General features: G+C 44.5%; 2 protein-coding genes across 2 annotated transcripts; one reads left to right on the forward strand and one right to left on the reverse strand.

Annotated features, from left to right (window-relative positions):
• Positions 1-20018: 20018 nt before the first annotated feature.
• On the forward strand, positions 20019-21845 carry LOC124693343. Its single transcript, XM_047226823.1, has 2 exons — positions 20019-20988; positions 21295-21845. Exons 1-2 carry the CDS (start codon positions 20106-20108, stop codon positions 21471-21473), a joined length of 1062 nt encoding a protein of 353 aa, XP_047082779.1. The 5' UTR covers positions 20019-20105; the 3' UTR covers positions 21474-21845.
• Positions 21846-23188: 1343 nt separating this feature from the next.
• LOC124693352 (30S ribosomal protein S16-2, chloroplastic/mitochondrial-like) lies at positions 23189-24913 on the reverse strand. The gene is made up of 3 exons (XM_047226834.1): positions 24712-24913; positions 24474-24519; positions 23189-23726 (listed from the first exon to the last, which is right to left on the reverse strand). Exons 1-3 carry the CDS (start codon positions 24842-24844, stop codon positions 23486-23488), a joined length of 420 nt encoding a protein of 139 aa, XP_047082790.1. The 5' UTR covers positions 24845-24913; the 3' UTR covers positions 23189-23485.
• Positions 24914-26268: the final 1355 nt, after the last annotated feature.

Genomic DNA, 26268 nt, shown 5'->3' on the forward strand with positions numbered 1-26268 from the left:
GGCGACGCTTTTTTCTTCCTCTTCCTCGCCGCCTTCGCTCGTCGCCTACTCCGGGTGAGGTCGTTTGGGAACAAGGGTTTTAGGTCGGGTCGGGTCGATTTCAGGCTGGGATTTCCCTCTCCTGGGCTGGGCCGGGCCTATCCATCATAGTTGCGGTAAATTTGGGGCCTAAAGGAGGCGTTATTTTGGCGGGTTCATGTCTACGTTTGGCCCGTTGTATATGGACTTGTAAATTTAAGCTTCGGCTTCTAGGGAAAAAAAAGGTCACTTCAAGTTAAAGCTTCATTTGAAAAAAAAATTGACCAGATTGCATTTTTTGTGCAAAATCATATTCATAGATGACACGGTAAGAGGTGGTATAACTTATCACAAAAAGTATATGTAAGAATATACACGAGGTTACAGAAACGTGTGCACTAACACACTAGAACACTAACAAAATGTGTCGACTACAGGAGGAATCTTTGACACGAAATCAGGTTTCGTAGATAGACGCTCTCTGGTCTCTGGCACCGGACGCTGAAGAACATATCCTACTGCTCACTACATTCAGTGTTCGGCCAGAGTTCGACAGTTGTGAGGTAGCAGACCAGCGCCAAATCGACTAGGCGGAGTAAATCGGCTAGCAGCCTGGCCCTAGATGCCGTCTAGCCACCTAAGCAGCTGCCCTTTTTAACCCAGCTCCCACTTGATCCTTGATCCTATCATGGTTGGTGGGGATATGTTTTTCCTGCAGAAAAGATGAAAGGAACACATGAATGTTAGGCTTTCTCCAAGAATGAACCGCAGTGTGAATGAAGTGGGGTGGAAAGGAAGAACATGAGACCCAGATTGAACAAGCAATTGGTTTTCAGCTTTCTTGTTTCTGGTGCACCTCTTGGCATTGTTCCCTGACAGACAGCGACGACACTATTGTCACTGTTGTCTAACAAACATCAAATATCCGCACTGGCATGTTTTTCCTACCTAGGAACACCTAAAAGTGAAACAACCATGAAGCAAAGCAGTGGTTTCTTCCTAAATCTGCAGAATTTGTGTCAAGACCATGGGAGAGTACAATGCTGTCTTACATCTAATTTCTAAGGCCATGAGGAATTTGCATCTGTGGGAACCTGCGGATTGACCTTCCCCTTTGAGAAAAAAGAATTAGTGATTTAGTCATTCAAAGACAGTCACTATACATCTTACTAAACAAAGCAGTAAGCCACAAACTTTCCATCTCATAACTTCCGTAGTAAGTAGGAAATATTGTTCCCCATAATCAAGAAAGTACTAAGGATGCCCAGTTTCTCAAATGTTGACAAAAGATAATATTAGATGATGCTTTTGAGATTAGTTGAGTTGTATATTCCTACTTTTTCCTAGAAAGCTTGGTGGTGGAAAAGTATTCAAAATTTTAAATGCATGTCAGGTAGAATGAATTTTTTCAAGTCTAAGTGATTACAAAGACAGGCTATATTCCATTAATACATTCTGAAGAACCTGTATCTAAGATGTGCATTTTGGTAAAATGGGAGAATTTGATCAATTAAACTTAAAAGATACTCCCTCCGTTCCATATTAGTTGTTGCTGTTATATTGTGATCCAAATTCATATACTAAAGGGAGGCTAACTTTTGACGAGCGGAGCGAGGCCCGTCGCCGACGAGGGGTGCGGGGGCGGTAGCCCCCCGCGGTACGGATCGTTGCCACCGTCTATATATATATTCCCTGTAAGCCGCCGCTAGGGTTTCATCGCGTCATTGTACACCCACGGCGTTTGTAAACACCACCGAAATAGTGAAGTTTTGCTGGCTGGCGCCCGTGGTTTTTCCCTTGTGTGTTGCAAGGGTTTTCCACGTTAAAATCTCGTGTACCCTGCAGTGTTTTACTTTTCGTTCTTCGTTTATTGTGCATCTCGATTATAACAAGTGGTATCAGAGCCCGTGTTCTTTGGATCTAGGGTTTACGAGATGTCTTCACTGAAGTTCGATCTACCGCAGCTGGACTACACCACGAGATTTGCTTTGTGGCAAGTGAAGATGAGGGCGATTCTCGCCCAATCTTCAGCATCTGGATGAAGCGATCGATGCTTTCGGCGAGAAAGCAAAGGATACCTGGACCGATGCGGAGAAGCGGAAAGACCGTAAGGCTTTATCGTTGATTCAACTCCATCTGTCCAATAATATTCTGCAGGAAGTGCTCGCAGGAGAAAACCACCGCCGAGTTATGGGTCAAACTAGAGGAGATCTCGTTTGTCCAAGGATCTCACGGGCAGATTGCACGTGAAGATGAAGCTGTTCTCGCATAAGTTGCAAGAGGGAGGTTCGGTAATGAATCACTTATCTTCCTGGAAAGAGATTGTTTCCGATTTGCGGTCTATAGAAGTTAAGTATGAGGATGAGGATTTAGGTCTTCTTCTTTTATGCTCGCTGCCTAATTCTTTCAGTAATTTTCGTGACACCATATTATTGAGCCGCGACAAACTAACTCTCGCGGAAGTTTATGATGCTCTCCAACAAAAGGAGAAAATCAAATCTATGGTGCAGGCTGAAAGTTCGTCCTCCAAGGCGGAGGCATTAGAGGTCCGTGGCAGGCCTGAGCAGCGAGATAACTACTACCACAAGAGGTCGCTCAAAATCCAAAGGACGTGACAGGTTCTACAGGTATTGTAAGAAATCTAACCACAATATTGATGATTGTTGGAAGCTGCAGAACAAGGAGAAAAGGAACGGAACTTACCAACCGAAAAATAATGATGGTAATGGTAAGGCTGCCGTTGTCACCGGTAAGGGTGAGGCTGCTGTTGTTGCTGGTAGTGATAGTTCTGATGGAGATTGCTTAGCTGTCTTGGCTACATGTGTTTCACGTGATGATGAATGGATTCTTGATACTGCATGTTTGTTTCATATTTTCTGTAACAAAGATTGGTTCAGTTCTTATGAGTCTGTGCAGAGTGGAGATTTTGTGCGTGTGGGGAATGACAGCCAGTGCAGCATTGTTGGCATTGGTTCTGTTCAGATTAAGACCCATGATGGGATGACACGCACATTGACGGGAGTGAAACACATACTCTCCATGGCGAGGAATTTGATCTCTTTGAGTACCCTTGATTGTGATGGGTACAAGTACAAAGGTGGGAACAAACTTTTGAAGGTATCTCAGGTTCTCTCATTATTATGATTGGTGATATGAATTCTGCAAAATTATATGTCCTTAGAGGTAGCACTTTGCCTGGTATTGCTGCTGCTGTTAGTTCTGATGAATCTAGTAAGACTAACCTTTGGCATAAGCGTCTTGGACATATGAGTGAGCTTGGCATGGCAGAATTGGAAAAGAGAGAGCTAATTGATGGCTGCGATTTAGGTAAGCTTGAGTTCTGTGAGCACTGCATCTTTGGTAAGCATAAAAGAGTAAAATTAAATGCTTCCGTTCATTCCACCAAAGGCATTTTAGATTATGTACACACTGATGTTTGGGGTCCGTCCCGTAGAACTTCTAATGGTGGTGCTAATTACATGCTTACTATTATTGATGATTACTCAAGGAAAGTGTGGCCATATTTTCTGAAACATAAATAAGATGTTTTTAATGCTTTTAAGAAGTGGAAAGTTATGGTAGAAACCCAAACTGAAAAGAAGGTTAAGATACTCCGTACTGACAATGGTATGGAATTTTGTTCAACTGAATTTGATGAGTTTTGCAAGCAATGATGGGATGGTAAGACATCATACCATTCCGTACACCCCTCAACAGAATGGCGTGGCTGAACGCATGAACAGGACCATTATTTCGAGGGCTCGCTGCATGTTGTCTAATGCAAAGATGCATAGAGGTTTTTGGGCTGAAGCAGCCTCCACCGCATGTTATCTCATCAACGGGTCACCTTCGTTCCACTTGATAAGAAAACTCCAATTGAGGTATGGTCCGGTTCGCCTCGCTGATTATTCAGATTTGAGAGTTTTTGGTTGGACTGCTTATGCTCATGTTGATAATGGAAAGTTGGAGCCAAGGGCTGTTAAGTGCATCTTCCTTGGTTATGGTTCAGGAGTTAAGGCATATAGATTATGGAATCCTGAAACTAAGAAAATTGTGTTGAGCAGGAATGTCGTTTTTAATGAGGTGGTTATGTTTAATGATAGTCCGTCTACTGATATTTCTGATGCTATTTCTGATGATGAGCAACACAGAATTGTGCAGGTGGAGCACGCAAAGGAGAATGAAAATGTGGTTCCTGAAACCAACAATGATGATAATGATGTTCCACCTTCACCACCTATTGTTCAGCGACAAGGACGGTCTATTGCTGCTGACCGCCCTAAGAGAAATATTGCACCTCCTACCCGATTAATTCAAGAATGTGATATTGTTGATTATGCTTTGAGTTGTGCTGAACAGGTGGAGCATGATATTGAACCAGCTACATATACTCGAAGCCATTGCTTCGGTTGATAAAGAGAAGTGGGTAGGTGCGATGCAAGAAGAGATGCAATCGCTTGAGAAGAATGGCACATGGGATGTTGTGCACTTGCCTAAACAAAAGAAGGTTGTCCGCTGCAAGTGGATATTTAAAAGAAAGGAAGGTTTGTCTCCTAATGAGCCTCCACGGTTTAAGGCAAGGTTAGTAGCAAAAGGTTTCGACCAAATTCCGTGTGTTGATTATAATGATGTATTCTCCCCGGTTGTGAAGCATAGTTATATTCGTGCTTTCTTTGGTATTGTTGCTATGCATGATCTTGAGCTTGAGCAGCTAGATGTAAAGACTGCTTTTTTGCATGGTGAGTTGGAGGAGGAGATATATATGGACCAACCTGAAGGTTATGTTGTGCCTGGTAAGGAGGATCTTGTTTGCAAATTAAAGAGGTCCCTTTATGGTCTCGAAATAGCCGCCACGACAGTGGTATAAAAGGTTTGATTCATTTATGCTTACACATGGTTTTGAGAGATCTCAGTATGATAGATGTGTGTATATCAAGTTTGTTAATGGATCACCCATTTATTTGCTGCTATATGTTGATGATATGTTGATTTCTGCCAAGAGCATGAAAGAGATCACTATTTTAAAGGATCAATTAAGTAGTGAGTTTGAGATGAAGGATCTTGGTCCTGCTAAGAAAATACTAGGCATGGAAATTAAAAGGGACAGAAAGTCTAGTTTGTTGTTTCTTAGTAAGGAAAAGTACATTGAGAAAGTTCTTCATCGTTTTAATATGCATGATGCAAAGTCAGTTACTACTCCTATTGCTTCTCATTTCAAGTTGCCAGCTTTGCAATGTCCTAGCTCTGAAGATGATATTGAGTACATGTCTCGAGTTCCCTATTCTAGTGCTGTTGGTTCCTTGATGTATGCCATGGTTTGTTCACGTCCTGATCTGTCATATGCTATGAGTTTGGTCAGTCGATACATGGCTAATCCTGGTAAAGAACATTGGAAACATGTTCAGTCGATTTTCAGGTACCTTCACGGCACATCAAAAGCTTGCTTGAGGTTTGGCAGGATTGGTGAGGGGTGATACGCGTACAGCACGCGTCCGTTGGGAACCCCAAGAGGAAGGTGTGATGCGTACAGCAGCAAGTTTTCCCTCAGTAAGAAACCAAGGTTTATCGAACCAGTAGGAGCCAAGAAGCACGTTGAAGGTTGATGGCGGCGAAATGTAGTGCGGCGCAACACCGGGATTCTCGGCGCCAACGTGGAACCTCGCACAACACAACCAAATTACTTTGCCCCAACGTGACAGTGAGGTTGTCAATCTCACCGGCTTGCTGTAACAAAGGATTAGATGTATAGTGTGGATGATGATTGTTTGCAGAAAATAGTAGAACAAGTATTGCAGTAGAATGTATTCGATGTAAAAGAATGGACTGGGGTCCACAGTTCACTAGAGGCGTCTCTCCAATAAGAATAAGCATGTTGGGTGAACAAATTACAGTTGTGCAATTGACAAATAAAGAGGGCATGACCATGCACATACATGATATGATGAGTATAGTGAGATTTAATTGGGCATTACGACAAAGTACATAGACCGCTATCCGAGCATGCATCTATGCCTAAAAAGTCCACCTTCGAGGTTATCATCCGAACCCCTTCCAGTATTAAGTTGCAAACAACAGACAATTGCATTAAGTGTGGTGCGTAATGTAATCAATAACTACATCCTTAGACATAGCATCGATGTTATATCCCTAGTGGCAACAGCACATCCACAACCTTAGAACTTTCTGTCACTGTCCCAGATTTAATGGAGGCATGAACCCACTATCGAGCATAAATACTCCCTCTTGGAGTTACTAGCATAAACTTGGCCAGAGCCTATACTAACAACGGAGAGCATGCAAGATCATAAACAACACATATGTAATAGATTGATAATCAACATAACATAGTATTCTCTATCCATCGGATCCCAACAAACACAACATGTAGCATTACAGATAGATGATCTTGATCATGTTAGGCAGCTCACAAGACCCGACAATGAAGCACAATTAGGAGAAGACGACCATGTAGCTACTGCTATGGACCCATAGTCCAGAGGTGAACTACTCACTCATCACTCCGGAGGCGACCATGGCGGTGAAGAGTCCTCCGGGAGATGATTCCCCTCTCCGGTAGGGTGCCGGAGGCGATCTCCTGAATCCCCCGAGATGGGATTGGTGGCGGCGGCGTCTCTGGAAGGTTTTCCGTATCGTGGCTCTCGGTATTGGGGGTTTCGCGACGAAGACCTTAAGTAGGCGGAAGGGCGGAGTCGGAGGGCTGACGGGGGCCCCACACGCTCTGGGCCGCGCCGCCCTAGTGTGGCGGCGCCCCGTGGCCCCACTTAGTCTCTCGCTCGGACTTCTGGAAGCTTCGTGGCAAAATAGGCCCCTGGGCGTTGATTTCGTCCAATTCCGAGAATATTTCCTTACTAGGATTTCTGAAACCAAAAACAGCAGAAAACAAAGAATCGGCTCTTCGGCATCTCGTTAGTAGGTTAGTGCCGGAAAATTCATAAATATGACATAAAGTATGCATAAAACATGTAGGTATCATCAATAAAGTGGCATGGAACATAAGAAATTATCGATACGTCGGAGACGTATCAGCACCCCCAAGCTTAGTTCCTACTCGTCCCGAGTAGGTAAACGATAACAAAGATAATTTCTGGAGTGACATGCCATCATAATCTTGATCAATACTATTGTAAGCACATGTAATGAATGCAGCGATCAAAGCAATGGTAAATGACATGAGTAAACAAATGAATCATATAGCAAAGACTTTTCATGAATAGTACTTTCAAGACAAGCATCAATAAGTCTTGCATAAGAGTTAACTCATAAAGCAATAATTCAAAGTAGAGGTATCGAAGCAACACAAAGGAAGATTAAGTTTCAGCGGTTGCTTTCAACTTATAACATGTATATCTCATAGATAGTTGTCAATGCAAGGTAATATAACAAGTGCAATATGCAAGTATGTAGGAATCAATGCACAGTTCACACAAGTGTTTGCTTCTTGAGATGGAGAGAGATAGGTAAACTGACTCAACATAAAAGTAAAAGAAAGGCCCTTCGCGAGAGGAAGCATTGATTGCTATATTTGTGCTAGAGCTTTGATTTTGAAAACAAGAAACAATTTTGTCAACGGTAGTAATAAAGCATATGTATCATGTAAATTATATCCTACAAGTTGCAATCCTCATGCATAGTATACTAATAGTGCCCGCACCTTGTCCTAATTAGCACGGATTACCTGGATTATCATCGCAATACATATGTTTTAACCAAGTGTCACAAAGGGGTACCTCTATGCCGCTCGTACAAAGGTCTAAGGAGAAAGCTCGCATTGGATTTCTCGCTTTTGATTATTCTCAACTTAGACATCCATACCGGGACAACATAGACAACAGATAATGGACTCCTCTTTAATGCATAAGCATTTAGCAACAATTAATGTTCTCGTATGAGATTGAGGATATTTGTCCAAAACTGAAACTTCCACCATGATTCATGGATTTAGTTAGCGGCCCAATGTTCTTCTCTAACAGTATGCATGCTCTAAACATTCAACTAGTGGTAAATCTCCCTTACTTCAGACAAGACGGACATGCATAGCAACTCACATGATATTCAACAAAGAGTAGTTGATGGCGTCCCCAGGAACATGGTTATCGCACAACAAGCAACTTAATAAGAGATAAAGTGCATAAGTACATATTCAATACCACAATAGTTTTTAGGCTATTTGTCCCATGAGCTATATATTGCAAAGGTAGAGGATAGAAATTTAAAGGTAGCACTCAAGCAATTTACTTTGGAATGGCGGAGAAATACCATGTAGTAGGTAGGTATGGTGGACACAAATGACATAGTGGTTGGCTCAAGGATTTTGGATGCATGAGAAGTATTCCCTCTCGATACAAGGTTTAGGCTAGCAATGTTATTTGAAACAAACACAAGTATGAAGCGGTGCAGCAAAACTCACATAAAAGACATATTGTAAACATTATAAGACTCTACACCGTCTTCCTTGTTGTTCGACCCTTACTAGAAATTATCTAGACCTTAGAGAGACCAATTATGCAAACCAAATTTTAGCAAGCTCTATGTATTTCTTCATTAATAGGTGCAAAGTATATGATGCAAGAGCTTAAACATGAGCACAAAAATTGCCAAGTCTCAAATTATTCAAGACATTTTTCCAATTACTACACGTAGCATTTCCCGTTTCCAACCATATAACAATTAACGAAGAAGATTCAACCTTCGCCATGAATATTATGAGTAAAGCCTAAGGACATATTTGTCCATATGCAACAGCGGAGCGTGTCTCTCTCCCACACAATGAATGCTAGGATCCATTTTATTCAAACAAAAACAAACCGACGCTCCAAGCAAAGCACATAAGATGTGATGGAATAAAAATATAGTTTCACTAGAGGAACCTGATAATGTTGTCGATGAAGAAGGGGATGCCTTGGGCATCCCCAAGCTTAGACGCTTGAGTCTTCTTGAAATATGCAGGGGTGAACCACCGGGGCATCCCCAAGCTTAGAGCTTTTACTCCCCTTGATCATATTGTATCATCCTCCTCTCTTGATCCTTGAAAACTTCCTCCACACCAAACTCAAAACAACTCATTAGAGGGTTAGTGCATAATCAAAATTCACATGTTCAGAGGTGACATAATCATTCTTAACACTTCGGACATTGCACAAAGCTACTGAAAGGTAATGGAATAGAAAAATCCATCAAGCATAGCAAAACGAGGCAATGCGAAATAAAAGGCAGAATCTGTCAAAACAGAACGATCGATAAAGATGAATTTCTAAGAGGCAACAGACTTGCTCAAATGAAAATTCTCAAATTGAATGAAAGTTGCGTACATATCTGAGGATCACTCATGTAAATTGGCATAATTTTCTGAGTTACCTACAGAGAATTAGGCCCAAATTCGTGACAGCAAAGAAATTTGTTTCTGCGCAGTAATCCAAATCTAGTATGAACCTTACCATCAACGACTTTACTTGGCACAATAATGCAACAAAATAAGATAAGGAGAGGTTGCTACAGTAGTAACAACTTCCAAGACTCAAATATAAAATAAAGGTGCAGTAGTAAAATCATGGGTTGTCTCCCATAAGCGCTTTTCTTTAACGCCTTTCAGCTAGGCGCAGAAAGTGTATATCAAGTATTATCAAGAGATGATGCATCTACAGCGCGGTTTGGAGTTTTCTCAACCATGCATTATATTTTGGATACATAAGTTTCAGAGGCTCCCTTTTCATTAGTCTTGGGCTTGCTACTCTCATCAAACAAATTTTGAGGGACAAGCCAAGCATAATTATCATCTAGAGCTTCATGCATTGCTAGGAGCTTGCAAGGTATTGGTGCTTTAATCTCCCCACCATCATTAACATTATTAGTGTACTTAATTCTATCCATATCCATCTTTTCAAGTGTTTTTTAAAATCGGTGAACATACCAAGCCTCTTATGCTTAATAAAAACCTTTCTAGCTTTTTTGGCTATATCCTCAAATTCTCGCACTAGGACTTTTAAAACAAAATCTCTCTTATCTCCCCTCTCCATATCAGAAAGTGTAAGAAACATGTGTTGTATCATGGGGTTGAGACTAATAAATCTAGCTTCCATCATGCGTACCAAACAGATAGAGGCATCTTCATAAGTAGGGACAGCTTTTGCTAGTGGTATATCTTTAAGATCTTCATGCTTACTAACATGGGTGAAAAATTCTTCTATATTATCTCTTCCAATTATAGACCATTGTCCCACATGTATATCTTTTACAGTAAAATTAAGAGGAAACATGATGAAATCAGTAAATGCAAGTAACTAATTTTTTTGTGTTTTTAATATGGAGAATGCAAACAAGACAGTAAATAGAGTAAAGCTAGCAACTAATTTTTTTTTTGTGTTTTGATGTAATGCAGCAAACAAAATAGTAAATAAAATAAAGCAAGACAAAAACAAAGTAAAGAGATTGGAGGTGGAGACTCCCCTTGCAGCGTGTCTTGATCTCCCTGGCAACGGCGCCAGAAAAAGAGCTTGATACGCGTACAGCACGCGTCCGTTAGGAACCCCAAGAGGAAGGAGTGATGCGTACAGCAGCAAGTTTTTCCTCAGTAAGAAACCAAGGTTTATCGAACCAGTAGGAGCCAAGAAGCACGTTGAAGGTTGATGGCGGCGAAATGTAGTGCGGCGCAACACCAGGGATTCCGGCGCCAACGTGGAACCTGCACAACACAACCAAATTACTTTGCCCCAACGTGACAGTGAGGTTGTCAATCTCACCGGCTTGCTGTAACAAATGATTAGATGTATAATGTGGATCATGATTGTTTGCAGAAAACAGTAGAACAAGTATTGCAGTAGATTGTATTCGATGTAAAAGAATGGACCGGGGTCCACAGTTCACTAGAGGCGTCTCTCCGATAAGAATAAGCATGTTGGTTGAACAAATTACAGTTGGGCAATTGACAAATAAAGAGGGCATGACCATGCACATACATGATATGATGAGTATAGTGAGATTTAATTGGGCATTACGACAAAGTACATAGGCCGCTATCCAGCATGCATCTATGCCTAAAAAGTCCACCTTCAGGTTATCATTCGAACCCCTTCCAGTATTAAGTTGCAAACAACAGACAATTGCATTAAGTATGGTGCATATTGTAATCAATAACTACATCCTTAGACATAGCATCGATGTTTTATCCCTAGTGGCAACAGCACATCCACAACCTTAGAACTTTCTGTCACTGTCCCAGATTTAATGGAGGCATGAACCCACTATCGAGCATAAATACTCCTTCTTGGAGTTACTAGCAAAAACTTGGCCAGAGCCTCTACTAACAACGTAGAGCATGCAAGATCATAAACAACACATAGGTAATATATTGATAATCAACATAACATAGTATTCTCTATCCATCGGATCCCAACAAACACAACATGTAGCATTACAGATAGATGATCTTGATCATGTTAGGCAGCTCACAAGACCCGACAATGAAGCACAATTAGGAGAAGACGACCATCTAGCTACTGCTATGGACCCATAGTCCGGGGGTGAACTACTCACTCATCACTCCGGAGACGACCATGGCGGTGAAGAGTCCTCCGGGAGATGATTCCCCTCTCCGGCAGGGTGCCGGAGGCGATCTCCTGAATCCCCCGAGATGGGATTGGCGGTGGCGGCGTCTCTGGAAGGTTTTCCTTATCGTGGCTCTCGGTACTGGGGGTTTCGCGACGAAGACCTTAAGTAGGCGGAAGGGCGGAGTCGGAGGGCTGACGGGGGCCCCACACGCTACGGCCGCGCGGGCCCCCCTGGGCCGCGCCGCCCTAGTGTGGTGGCGCCCCGTGGCCCCACTTCGTCGCTCCCTCAGACTTCTGGAAGCTTCGTGGCAAAATAGGCCCCTGGGCGTTGATTTCGTCCAATTCCGAGAATATTTCCTTACTAGGATTTCTGAAACCAAAAACAGCAGAAAACAGCAAGTGGCTCTTCGGCATCTCGTTAATAGGTTAGTGCCGGAAAATGCATAAATATGACATAAAGTATGCATAAAACATGTAGGTATCATCAATAAAGTGGCATGTAACATAAGAAATTATCGATACGTCGGAGACGTATCAAAGGGCTCGCCGGATATGTGGATTCAGATTATGCTGGCGATTTGGATAAGAGAAGGTCCCTAACAGGTTATGTGTTTACTGTTGGTGGATGTGCTGTTAGCTGGAAGGCTACTTTGCGGGATCTTTGTTGCACAATCTACTACCGAGGCTGAGTACATGGCTATTGCTGAGGCGGGTAAAGAGGCTGTTTGGCTGAAAGGTTTATATGCTGATCTTTGTGGAGATAATTCTTGCATTAAGTTGTTCAGTGACAGTCAAAATGCTATTTATCTTACTAAAGATCAGATGTTCCATGAGAGGACAAAGCACATTGATATTAAGTACCACGCAATCAGAGATGTGGTTGCAAAAGGTAAAGTGAAGGTATGCAAGATTAGTACTCATGATAATCCCGCTGATATGATGACTAAGCCTGCCCCTGTGTCCAAGTTTGAGCTTTGCTCAAGCTTGGTTGGTATAACTGTTTAGGCAAAGTGGCTATTGGCGGCAGCAAGTGTTTTTTCTTTGTTGATTCAGGTGATTTTTGAAGTTCATGCTACAAGGAATTTGTCTCAAGGTGGAGTTTGTTATATTGTGATCCAAATTCATATACTAAAGGAAGGCTAACTTCTGACGAGCGGAGTGAGGCCCGTAGCCGGCGGGGGTGCGGGGGCGGCAGCCCCGCGCGTACTGGATCGTTGCCACCGTCTATATATATTCCACGTAAGCCGCCGCTAGGGTTTCATCGCGTCATTGTACACCCACGGCGTTTGTAAACACCACCGAAATAGTGAAGTTTTGCTGGCTGGCGCCCGTGGTTTTTCCCGTGTGTGTTGCAAGGGTTTTCCACGTTAAAATCTCGTGTCCCCTGCAGTGTTTTACTTTTCGTTCTTCGTTTATTGTGCATCTCGATTATAACAGTTGCTGATTTAGTATAAAGTTGTATTAAATCAGCAACAACTAATATGGAAGTAACATATTCCAAGTGAACAAAAAATAGTACTATTAGGCGTTGAAGGATGATGAATCGCTTAAAGGCTATATTGGCTAATTCATTCCAATAAAATGCATGGGAGTATTTTTTATATCGAACCTGTGTCTTCAGGCATGGGAGTATATTTTTATATCGTTTGATTCATGATTCACATGCCTGAAGAACCAAGAATCACTTAATGACTGCATTGGATAATTCAGTCCAATAAAAAGGCTGCATGCAAAAACACTTAAAAATATTTAAGTGCTGAAGACAACATTTCCGTTTCTATCTACAGATTTTTAATTGAAGGAGATACCAGAGCATAAATCGTAATAATTTCATTAGTCTTTTCTTCTTCCCGCCTACTCTCCATGTCAACAAAGATATCTTATCTCCCATAATTCCATTAAGCATCCATTTCTTCCAATAGATTTATGTACCAGTGGACAAAAAAATCGACTGACTTATGTACATTGAGAGAAAAAAGGGATTTGATTTTTGTTACCCAGCCTTACTGAACTGCATCATTTCTACAGGTGCTACATAAGGTGTATGCATCACTTATGAAGTTATGCTATCCATATCGAGTAAGCAATATCAACCTTCAGGCATGAAAAATAAGATATATTCCTATTTTCTCAAAAGGAAAGTGAAAGGACACAAATAATGCACAGTGCATACGGATAGAAAGGAAGTGCAGTATCTATATTTTTCCCCGGCGTACGGGAGACGCATTTTCTCTTCCTTCCTATGGAAAAGCGTTTCTTTTCGTGTCAAACAATACAATTGTGCATATGATGTTTGCGCTGGGGGTAGGGGGACAGTTTTTTCGGCTGCTATGCGCGTGTTGTAAACTGCAGCGTCCGGTGAAGCTCTCGCCGGTGCCGTGGCGCTGCATCCTTGTAGAGCGCGCTCTAAAACCGATTTACAGCGTGCTTTTTGTATGGTATGTTATCTACTTTTGCTCTATGTCTATTTTATATGAGTGGGGGTTTTGTCTTGCTTCATAACCTGGATTACTTAGTAAGGAATGGTTTCGCTCGCCACGATTTTTTTTAATTAGTACGAATTATTTATAAATTTTGGGGAATATTAGGCGTTGTCAAATAATTTGGACTTTGTGACTCGGTCAATTTTCTAGCCGCCAATCGGCCGGTAGTTCGCCGATAAGGCGATCGGCCGGACTGGCTCCTGACATCAAATGGCATGCCTCGTCGGCTAACAGGCTGCCGATCATTTTGTGAGGAAACGGTTTGCACAGAATTTACTTCAGATTAAGCTTATCTAATCTAAATACCAACTTGCTAATATGTTCACCAAGCCTTTATTATTCCCTTTATTTAAAGGATGTCGACGCAATCTTAACTTGTTAAGTATTTCAGAACATAGTTAAGATTGGGAAGGGTGTTAGACTTGCAATATATGTAGCTTGTATCGTATACGTCCCCTCTACGTACATATATACAATATAAAGGACGCATCTAGCGGGCGGTCGCGTGCCCGTTGGTTAATCTGAGCGGTCACTCCAAAATAGAAAGTGCATGTCGATGGAAGGATCTGGCACACCCTAATCATTAGGAAAGTTTCTGTCTACACCTCACACAAATGGAAAGACGTGTCTAGCTGTGAAAGAAATGGCAGGCTAGCTCATATCATGTGTTGTTTTATAAAAAACTGCAACTTTTAAACTGTGCGGCCAAATTATAATCTGTTTTCACTTCTAGAATCCTCACGACGAGAGCTTCGAAAGTAGACCACATTTGCATATGTTTCGACGGATTTTTTTAACAAGCAACTTTAATGCGGGATAGAGCAACTTTGTTGTGCAGCAAAGCAATTTTGGTGTGCGGCAAAACAACTTTTGGAGTGCAACGAAAACTATTCTTCGCCACTATCTTTGCAGCAAGTTGCCTACCGTTGCAGCGAAGTTGCCTGCCGTTACTGACGCAGCGAAGTTGCCTACGTCGCAGTGAAGTTTCCTACCGTGGTAGCAAATTTACCTATCATTTGCAGTGAAGTTGTTCTACTGTTTCAACGAACTTGCCTACTCGTTGTTGCAAAGTTGCCTACACTACCGAAAAGCATGATAGGCAACTTAGCAACGACGAAAAGCAACTATTGCAACAAAGTTGCGAGGATGACTCGGCTGACATGAGCGGGGGAACGACTGACTCGACCGACGTGGGGTGTTTCGGAAAGCAATGCTAGCTATACAACTGCGCTCGCCACTGGGATGGCTTGATCGGCAACATTGTTGCTATGACCGACCAGGGCTAAACCTTGTGAACTACATCATGGGTGCTGCCAAGGACCTAGAGTTGCTCGTATCATTTTTTCTGGTGCATTAGGAGTTGTTGTTGCACCTGTTGCGAAGCCTACCATCGTTGTGAATCAATTGTTTTCGTTGCACATGAAAGTTGCTTTTCCACACACCAAAATTGTTTTGCTGCACAACAAAGTTGCTCTGTCGCGCATCAAAAGTTACTTGTTAAAAAATTTCATCGAAACATATGAAAACGTGATCTAGTTTCGAAGCTCTCGTCGTGGGGATTCTAGAAGTGAAAACGGATTGTAATTTCGCCGCACGATTTAAAAGTTATAATTTTTTTAAAAAAGAAACATGTTATCAGCTAGCCTACCATTTCGTTAACTGAACGCACGGTTTAACAGCTGTCGTGTAGTGGGTCCGCCCGAAACTTCGGTTTGGCACCCGCCCGCCCCAAAGAATTCAGGCAATATAAATATAACACAGCCGAGCCCAACAGGACATTGTGCGCTATTCCCCAAACCCTACGACTATGTGTCTAATAGCATACCACTTGCCATCCCTACCAAGGAGCAGTAGTTTGCTTGACTTGACTCAGCCAGGCCAGTCGTAAAAAACAGGGTTTGGGGGATGAGCATTGGCTCCTTCTTTCTTCGCAGCAATGCAGCATCAGCCTACTGCTGAAGCTCTCCCCCACCCACACGGCTTGCCCTTGGCCAACCTTCTCGATTCCATCCGTCAGTCGTCGCCGCCTCACTAAGTTTTCTTATCTGCGGCTGAGAAAAGAAGGAGAGAGAGATGAAGGCGGACGTTGCTGTCTCCACCTTCTCTCTTCTGCGATCCTGAATTCGTGAGTCCAAACTGCATCTCCGGCATTCTCTATCAGATCTGAACAGTTCGTCCTGTCTGCACGTCGGAACGGGAAGGCAAAGAAACTTATTTCATCAGTTCCAGGAACGAAATCACCACTGCTATTATGAGTTCATGTAAGTCGGCTTGTTTACTTGTCATTTGTATGGATTTATCTAGAAGATGGTATTCTTAATCTTGGTAACGGTTCTTGTACACTGCCTAATGAATGTAGTATGTACTAAATTCAGTTCAGGAGTCGATCGGTAGAGGAGGAGCGGTGCTGCACATGTGGAACCAATGGGCAATCCAGATACTGGTCTTGACCAGCTTCTCCTTGCAAGTATTCCTCTTCCTCGTCGGTGGAACCCGTCGGCGCGGCAGCTCCACCGTGCTGACTGCTGAGGGTCCTCCTCTGGTTGGCGTACCTGACGGCCGATACCGTTGCAACATACACCCTCGGCCACCTGGCCATCACTAGCGGCTCGCATCTGCACCAGCTCTCGGTGTTTTGGGCACCTTTCCTGCTGCTGCACCTGGGCGGCCAGGACACCATCACCGCCTACGCCTTAGAGGACAACCGGCTCTGGCTGCGTCACCTGCAAACTCTCGTGCTGCAGTTCCTTGGAGTTGCTTATGTCCTCTATAGGTGTTTATCTGGTAGCTGGGGATTGGTGACTGCAGCCATATTGATGTTCATACTTGGTGCTGCCAAGTATGGGGATAGGATATGGGCACTCAAGTGCGCTGACAATATTGGCATCGACGGCCTCACAGACAAGTACTGCCATAAGGTGCTTAATAAGGGAAATCCATCTTGGCTCCCGGGTGTAGATGCTCTCGGTACCTGGACCAATCAGAGTTGGACAGGTTTGTCCGTATCGGTGTATTCTCTTGCGTATTATGGATGTGTAGGCGATTATGGTACAGTGTGTAGGCCGACCGTTGCCTCTCATTTATTGAGACGGTCTAGCTGAGAGGCGGACCAGACCAGTTGGCCGCGTGACGACCTGGACCGACGCAAAGTAACTAGATCTCATCCGATGAAGAAAAATCCAGCTGCATGATTCATCACAGGAGTAATTTTTATGTTACCGTCCACTACCACTGAGATCCCATACAGGGAATCCCTAATATTTTTCTCCAAGATCATGATATTCATACAAAATCAGGCGCACATCGGCAAATCCAGCGGAGGTGGGAAAAGAGCGCGCGCGCTAAATTTTTTGCCGCACGCGCGCTTTCGCGCTATCCCACGCGGGAAACTTGCCGCGTACGCTGCCGCGCGCTATAATCTTGCCACGGGCGAACGCGGCCAACTACCATCCCTTCCACGCGTCCGTCGCTATCCCACGCCTCTCTCTCTCTCCCGCGCCGCTCCGTCTACTCCGCGCGACTCCGCCGCCGCCGTCGACCGCCTCGCGCGAAGATGCCTCCGCGTCGCCGCCCCCCCTCCGGCTACCACGGCGTTCGTGCGCGGTCGAGCGGCCGCTTCAACGCGGAATTCGGTTCCGATGAGGAGCGGATCCGCCTCGGCACGTTTGATACGGTGCACGAGGCGGCGCGGGCGTACAATGCCGTCGCCTGGCGGCTGGGCCGCTCCCGCCGCACGATGAACTTCCACGACGTGTTCACGCGAGAGCAGGCGGAGATGATCGCGCCGCCGCCGCCGATGATCACGCGCGAGCAGCAGCGCCGATAGCGGGAGCTGGAGCAGCGCCTCCTCATCGCCGAGCGCGACGAGGCGCTGCGCCTCGAATGGGCTCGGTGCTGCGCCTCGAATGGGCTCGACGCTTCCCCGAAGACGTTGCCGCCACAGAGGCCTTCTACGCGCAGAAGGAGGAGAAGAAGGCGGCGGAGAAGGCAAAGAAGAAAGCCAGCCACGACAAGCGCCGCGCCGAGTCCGCGGCGAGGGCCGAGAAGGCGGCGAGGAAGGAGGAGGCAAAGAAGAACGGCGCAGGGCCGTCCACCATCGTCCTCTCCTCCTCCTCCTCCTCCTTCGAGTGGAGGACGACGCCGGTGTCGGAGACGACTCCGAGCAGCCAATCGTCCGACTTCGACTGGGAGTCGAACGAGTTGTTCCGATTTGTATTTTTCGTTTTATATGTCGCGTTGTATCGTTGAAGTTTTAAAATATATTCGTATTTTCGATCAAATTTTCATAGTTTGTTTGATTAATTTTGAAAAAAACTGTCGAATTTTGCAGTTTGTGCCGCGCCCTGCAAAATAGAGCCTCGAGGTGTTTTTTTTTCCACACCAACGCGCGCTGCAAAATGAAGCATCCGGCGGGGGAAAATTCGCTACAGCGCGCCGAATCGGAGGTTTACCGCGCCGGATTTTTGCGCGCCTATTGGAGATGCTCTAAACCAGAACCATGTATGTCAAGCCATACCTAATCTCACAAACATTCGGTATGTTTTTTCCGATGGACACAATTACTCCTTTTTGCAGTACCATCCAATGCAAAGAAAATCCAGCTGCATGATTCAGCCCATGCCTGTTTTATATGTACTGTCCACTACACCTGAGCTCCCAATACAGAGAATCCCTAATATTTTTCTCCAACATCATGCTATTCATGAAAAATCAGCACCACATATGCAAACTCGCTTCATCATGTTGCCATGCACTATCGCCTTTCGCATTTTTCCTTCATATTCCTATACATTCGTGCAAACAGGCCACTGCTTCCCATTGCCAAAAACATACCTTTTTGTCCACCCCGGAGATTGGGGATCCATCTTCCTGGTTGACACTGCAGAATCTGCCTGCCCGTCGTCTTCTTGCTCACGACAACCCGCTATCGCCTGCACGATTCCCATCACCGACTGCTCCGACTCGACCGAGCCGACATGGCTGCACTCCCCGCCCTCCATCGCCACCACGACATCCGCCCCTCTGTCGGTTGTCTCCACGTATATTGGAAGGCTGCAACACGGATTTGAGACCACGGTCAGCTGGGGCAACACGAAAATTAGCTGCAAAACTTCAGGTATGCAAGAGCTCGCACCTGCTAACCGGCTCCATTGGGAATTCCATCGTCTCGATTCTGCTCGCCGGCGGCAGCTCCTCCTCTTCACGCGCGCACCGTTCTCAGCACCCCCGCGCCTCCGCTACGGCGTGTGCTCTTCGCCGCGATTTTCCCTGCCGCCGCCGCGTCGCCTCGCTCTATGCCTGCGCCGACAATTTTTCCTGGACATCTGAGATCTGGGGGGAGATGTGGCCCGGTTGCAACACCTCTCCTTCCGTAAAAACTGGACTTGTGGTCTAGGCTGCCGATTTCGACTTGTACCGCGGGTCCAGCATCTGACCTCACCGTCCCCGTTACGTGCCACCGTTTTCTCCCCCACACCGCGGCGTTACCGTTGCTGGACCCACACCTGCGCCATACGACCACGCACGCGTATACTCGAATTGCTGGCGCCCGTACAACACCTTTTCTTTCCCTCTTCCCAAATCTCCGCGCTGCAATGCCTGGTCCAGATATCGTGTGTACCTACACCCGGGAGCCAAAACTCCTCTCCCGCTTAATAACCGTTACTTGGAGGTTTCTGGGATGGAGGAGGAGGAGATGGTTAAGCAGGGAGCTCACATCTTGCTTAGCATATGCGTGTCCCAGTTCAACGACTGTACGCTAAAGAAGACAACATTGTACCAGTATAAAACCCTGGAGTATTTGGTCGGCAGCAAGAAGATATACAGTGTAATTGAGATGGAGCTGTCGCTGATGTACGACATGATGTACACCAAGGCCGGGGTGATCCACACTTGGTACGGACACGGCATCCGCCTCTTCTCGGTGATTACCATTGTCCACGCATTCGTACAATTTCGGTTCTTTATCAACAAGGATGGTTACCGCAGAGTAGACGTGTATATCACTTACATCTTGGTGGTTGGGGCCTTTGTCCTTGAGATGACATCATGGATCATGGCACTAGGGTCGACGTGGGCACGCCATTTCCTGTACATTCGGGGATGGAACCGGCTTTACCGTGTAACTGTGTCTCTTCGCCGGCTTGTCAATGCAGTAGGATGGAGGATGTGGTCAGGCAACGTTGGGCAATTCAACCTCTTTAAGTATGCACAAGAGCATGCATCCATGGACATGCATAAACTGAAGGACTTGGCTCCTCCCGTGCACATTTCTGCACCTACCAAGGACTTGGTGGTGAATATGATCACCAAGATAGTGGCGAGGCATGGTGGCGAAGCGGATGGTTTGTATTCCTTGAACCAGAAGGTGGAGAACTGTGAGCTCCCTGTACTTGACTGTGATTTTGACACAAGAATCATCATTTGGCACATCGCCACTCATGCTATTCTTCTCTGGATCAAGGACAAAGAGAGGCAACGAGATGATCGCAACTACGAGAAGGCAATCAAGACGCTGTCCAATTACATGGTGTTTCTCCTCGTGAAGCACCCGGAGATGTTGGTGGCCCATACTAGCCGCCAATTGTGCCTAGAAGCCTTGAATCTGCTCAAATTTGTGGACACAAACGGACTCGCCGAGTATCTTTCACAGGACACTCTGCCTGTGCAGGGGCCGCTGATGAAGAATGACCCTTGTGTCAGGGGAATGGCGCTTGCCAAGAGCCTGGTCGGTAACGAATGGGAGAGGCATCACCTGCTGGAGGTGGTATTTGGGGCTTGGGTCGTGATGTTATGCTACGCAGGCAGCCACTGCAACAGGGATTCCCACGCTAGGAGGCTGAGCAGCGGCGGCGAGTTTCTAACCATCGTGTGGCAGCTAGCAGGGCACCTCTCCCATTATGAGAGAGAGAAGCACGAGCAAGGTACTCATCCTTAGTGACAGCGTTTTCTTTCCTAGGTCAGAAATTTATTCCATGATATCATTTATGAGTATATAATTCTTCTCTTGCTGTTTCGCTCAAAAGAAATTATATGCATGCAGCTAAATGTGTCCTTGGCATGTCCTCTTCACCTTCTGATATCCAACAGATATTTCATACTAGTTGGCTAGAATAGTGTAATTTTTGCAAAGGAAAATTGGTGGTTGAATTTGGAAGATTACAAATTTAGCATTCTTAACCAAAGTCCCTGTACTACTAGTTTGATTCATTTTCTTATCACTCATGCAGCTCGGAAAGAAGCTAGTATAACAAAGTGGCGTGAGGAAGATAGAAAACACACCATGCGTCTGAGGAGACCTTTGATTGGCCGAGGGGATGGGATGCTACAAAGAGACGTTGAACTTGGAGCAACTTCCTACTCTCATATCGACCAAGGCAACAGGAGCAATGCAGCTCCTGATACCTGAGGGTTGTTCTGCATTATGCCCGCAGTTATAAAAGGATTTGAGTAGGTCGGTAGGGCAGCTTGCGTTCATGATACATTTTGCCTTCTGCCCTACAGGCTTTATTCGAAGCGAGTAAATTCAGTGGACATGTATGTCATGAAACAAGCTCGCAAAGCATTTCAAGACTATTACTGCAGGGGCCTAGCAAAATGGCTTGGGTGGTGCAGGAAGTTTCTGAATCGAAGTTTTATTCATCTGGCTTGACCGGTAATGTTATCCCTTTGATCGATCTGTAGACTGTAGTAGGAGTGAAGGCACTTGTTGCTTTAGTTAGTGCTTTTTGTATGGTATGTTATCTAGTTTTGGTCTATGTCTTTTTTATATGAGTGGGGGTTTGTCCTGCTTCATATCCTGGTTTGCTTAGTAAGGAATGATTTCCCTCCCCTGTAGGAAGAAAAAAACTCCATGCTTTCCCAGTTGTTCATATAGCCAGTTTGCATCAGTTTGGCGAACTTACATCAGCTGCTCACTTGATCTTAGGATTGTTGAATGACACTGGCTAGAATGTTGATCCCAGGTGCACAAGTTACTTCTCCTTGAAGATTATGTTTTTTCCCTTTGAACAATGACACCACTAAACTTGAGTGCTGGTAGTAATTGGTACTTATGTACTAATTGGTACTTTTGTACTATAGCACTACACAGTAGAGTACAAGATCCTTATAACCTTGCAGCCATATGCTATTCTATGGTTTTCAGAATGTGAATCTACAGTTCCTCTTTGAAAATGGTAAACTTCTAGTGATGCCGTGTTGCTAATGAACGTATCAAGAAGAGCAGATTTGCGTTGCACTACCATCTAGATACTCCTACGTACGGAAGAGCAAAACAAATAAATTTATCTGTCCATGCTACTCCGTATTTCTCATTTTGTGAACATAGGGAAACAAAGAAAAACAAATGGTCCGTGACCTATCTTTCATGTCTACAGCATGAACTTGTGTGTCATACAAATTGTGGTTCCGAATGGGGTGGCCTGCATGTTTCAGCAGTTGTCTGGCAGGACAAAGATATTTCAGTTTGGATGCAGAAAAAGATGTGTTGTTGAGCCCTTATGAGTAGCATGACGAGTCAGTATAACACCATGAAAAATTATGTGAAATCTTACTCCCTGTCAGATAGGAGTCTGCGGGGCAACTTTTCCTCATTCTTGGTAACCATTTTAATGATGTAATTGGCTTTTCTTCCCAAACACTAACACCAATGGTGTCTTCTGTGTGCTCTGTTGTTTTGCCTACAGAGTAGCTGTTTCTTGAAACTATACATTATATTTCGAGTTTGTTTTATTTATGCCACTAAATGTCAGTTAGTTCTCTGAATCAAAGTACAAGCACTTTCAAAAGCAGCAATGAGAAACGGTACACTTCTCCACATAATGACATGCCCTTCAGCTAAATAATTTCATGTTTTGGGGGGCAAAGATTAGGACCCTTTTTTTTTGGAAGATGCTCTTAGGTGATGGCATGCCTCTTATGACAGAACAAAACATCAACACAAACAAACGTCATAGGCATCCAAAAGGATGCCACAAGATGCACCTTTCGTGGCTCTTTGAATCAAACAATATAAATCCCCTTCAAAAGCACATCAGATAAAGCATCCAATCTGATTGGATCAGATAGCAGAATAGTCATACAGGAACTATTGAGCATATTTTGGTTCTCCACAAATGGTTATGGTGCACTCGAATCAACACTTAACTTGAAGATTATGTGTCAACTTGAGTATCAAAAAGAAAAAAGAAAATCACAGAAGGTGTCATTTATACCATCATAATCCATTCAAAGGAACCACATTAGGAGACTACGTAGTAGACTGGAGACAGCTAACCCGTGCAGAAAAGAATGCAAAGGAGAGTTGCATGACTAAACTGCTGCCACAATGTAAACTACGTTCTCATAATATTATCATAAGCACAACAAACATGTTTTTTGTCCTGCAGCACCACTGCATGTGACAGGACAGAAAACATATCACGCCTCCAACAAAGGTTCTGCAGATTCTTCAGCATCACCTTCAGTGGCATTGGGATCATCAACAATTGTGACACCCTCAAGGTCCAAAGGACGCCCAGTCATGGGATGAATGGGGTTCCTATCACGATGTCCACCCTTGCGACCCATAGCTAACAGTGGAGGTGGAGGCAGAACCCCAGCGCGGAAGAGGATACGCTGTACAGGGTCTGATGGTTGTGCCCCAACAGATAGCCAGTACCTACAACATAAGAATAGTTGTATGGTGTCACTATTTAGTCATATGAGGTTATGTGCTGTTGCACGACAGGTGAAATAAACAGCATGGGATATCGGTAGCAAATACTCGTTAGGTCTGCTATAAATGCAACCAAGCACATCTCATGTACTTATGATGCAATCAAGCAAATCTCATCTACATGAAACGCCCGCATCCGTATTCACTAAATCAGTGATTTTCTTCTCAAATGGAGGGAGGCAACTAGGTATAATTGAATGAGGCCTGCCAATTGGCATTTCAGTCAACTCACGTAACACAGCCCTATAGATAATTTCACTTGCCTTTCTTTTGATTTACCTACCCAACATCCCCAATGGGTACAATGTACTGACTGAAGCAAAGCATCATAGGGAACAAGGTCCAATTTATTTAGGTTATAGAGAACTTCACTTGCCTTTCTTTTGATTTACCTACAAAACACTCCCAATCGTACAACAATGTACTACTGCCTGAAGCAAAGCATTACAGGGAACAAGACCCAATTTATTTAGGTTGAGAAAAATAGGCATGATTTATTTAGGTTTAGCTGCTTAAATGCTCAACCGACCTACACAAGGTAGTCTTACGGGGATGAACATACAGTGTTACTTCTATCTAGAGTAGGTGCAGCAGTAGAAACTGGAATCTACCATGTTTTCTCCAAAAAAGGAACATAATAACTGAACAATACTCTCTGAAATGAAAATCAGGAGCAGGCACAGAACTCACTTGACCCGGTCGAATTTGAGACCCATCCTCTTGCCACCATCCTTCCCTGCAAACAGCAACAGAAAAAGGCACACATCTGTTATCACTAAAGCTCCAACCGCCGCACAAATTTGCATCACAAATCCTCCGCACGTACGGCCAGCTAGGGTCAGGGAGCTGATTCAAGCGGAAATTCGAGGTGGGCGGCCGGGGATTACTCAACAGATCGAGTGGGAAATCGAGGTGGGGGGAATCTCACCGGGGAGCGGGTTGTAGTAGCCGAGGACCTCGAGGTGCTTCCCGTCGCGCGGGGAGCGGCTGTCGGCGGCCATGACCCGGTAGAAGGGCCGGTTCCGGCAGCCGAACCGCGCGAGCCGGATCCGGACCACCATGGCGACGCTTGCTTTTTTTCTTCTCTTCCTCGCCGCCTTGGCCTGTCGCCTGTCGCCTGCTCTGGGTGAGGTCGTTTGGGAAGAAGGCGTTTTAGGTCGGGTACAGAAATTTCAGCTGTTTTCTGGGCTGGGATGGGCCTATCCCAAGTTGCGGGAAATTTGGGCCCAAAAGGAACCGTTCTCTTAGCAGGTTCATGATCTAAGTTTGGGCTATCGTTTATGGGCTGGTAAATTTATGCTTCATTTTCGAAACGAAAAACAAGGCCACTTCAGGTTAAAGCTTCATTTCACCAATTTCTGCATAATAAATTTCACATCTGACAGGGGTAAAAGGTGGCATAATAACTTACTAAAAGTATGTATGTATGTATGAATTTACACGAGTGGGTTCAGATGCGCTAACACTAACACACTAACAAAAAAGGTGCCAAGTACAGAAGGAATCTCCTACACAAGAACAGCAAGCTCGTAGATGGAAGCTCTCTGGTTTCTGTACTGGATGCTGGGAACATAGCCTACTACTCACTACATTCAGTGTCCAGCAGGAGCTGGGCAGTTGTGAGGAGGCAGACCAGCGCCAAATCGCCGACTAGGCGGAGTAAATCGGCTAGCAGCCTGGCCCTAGATGCCGTCTAGCCACCTAAGCAGCCGCCCTCTTTAACCCAGCTCCCACTTGATCCTTGATCCTATCATGGTTGGTGGGGATATGTTTTTCCTGCAGAAAAGATGAAAGGAACACATGAATGTTAGGCTTTCTCCAAGAATGAACCGCAGTGTGAATCAAGTGGGGTGGAAAGGAAGAACATGAGACCCAGATTGAACAAGCAATTGGTTTTCAGCTTTCTTGTTTCCAGTGCCACCTCTTGGCATTGTTCCCTGACAGACAACGACGACACTATTGTCACTATTGTCTAACAAACATCGCATATCCGTACTGGCATGTTTTTCCTACCTAGGAACACCTAAAAGTGAAACAACCATGAAGCAAAGCAGTGGTTTCTTCCTAAATCTGCAGAATCTGTGTCAAGACCATGGGAGAGTACAATGCTGTCTTACATCTAATTTCTAAGGCCATCAGGAATTTGCATCTGTGGGAACCTGCGGATTGACCTTCCCCTTTGAGAAAAAAGAATTAGTGATTTAGTCATTCAAAGACAGTCACTATACATCTTACTAAACAAAGCAGTACGCCACAAACTTTCCATCTCATAACTTCCGTAGTAAGTAGGAGATATTGTTCCCCATAATCAAGAAAGTACTAAGGATGCCCAGTTTCTCAAATGTTGGCAAAAGAAAATATTAGATGACACTTTTGGGACTTGCTGAGTTGTATATTCCTACTTTTTCCTAGAAAGCTTGGTGGTGGAAAAGTATTCAAAATTTAAAATGCATGTCAGGTAGAGAGAATTTTTTCAAGTCTAAGT

The sequence above is a fragment of the Lolium rigidum genome, chromosome 1 (assembly GCF_022539505.1).
Source record: "Lolium rigidum isolate FL_2022 chromosome 1, APGP_CSIRO_Lrig_0.1, whole genome shotgun sequence".
NCBI lineage: Eukaryota > Viridiplantae > Streptophyta > Magnoliopsida > Poales > Poaceae > Lolium > Lolium rigidum.

Excerpts from the sequence above, each read along its gene's own strand:
- LOC124693343 (XM_047226823.1), top strand. The coding sequence starts at position 20,106 with ATGACATCATGGATCATGGCACTAGGGTCGACGTGGGCACGCCATTTC. Across the intron at positions 20,989-21,294 it reads GAGAGAGAAGCACGAGCAAG|CTCGGAAAGAAGCTAGTATA; the intron begins GTACTCATCCTT and ends TCACTCATGCAG.
- LOC124693352 (XM_047226834.1), bottom strand. The coding sequence starts at position 24,844 with ATGGTGGTCCGGATCCGGCTCGCGCGGTTCGGCTGCCGGAACCGGCCC. Across the intron at positions 24,520-24,711 it reads CTACTACAACCCGCTCCCCG|GGAAGGATGGTGGCAAGAGG; the intron begins GTGAGATTCCCC and ends TGCTGTTTGCAG. Across the intron at positions 23,727-24,473 it reads CTCAAATTCGACCGGGTCAA|GTACTGGCTATCTGTTGGGG; the intron begins GTGAGTTCTGTG and ends CTTATGTTGTAG.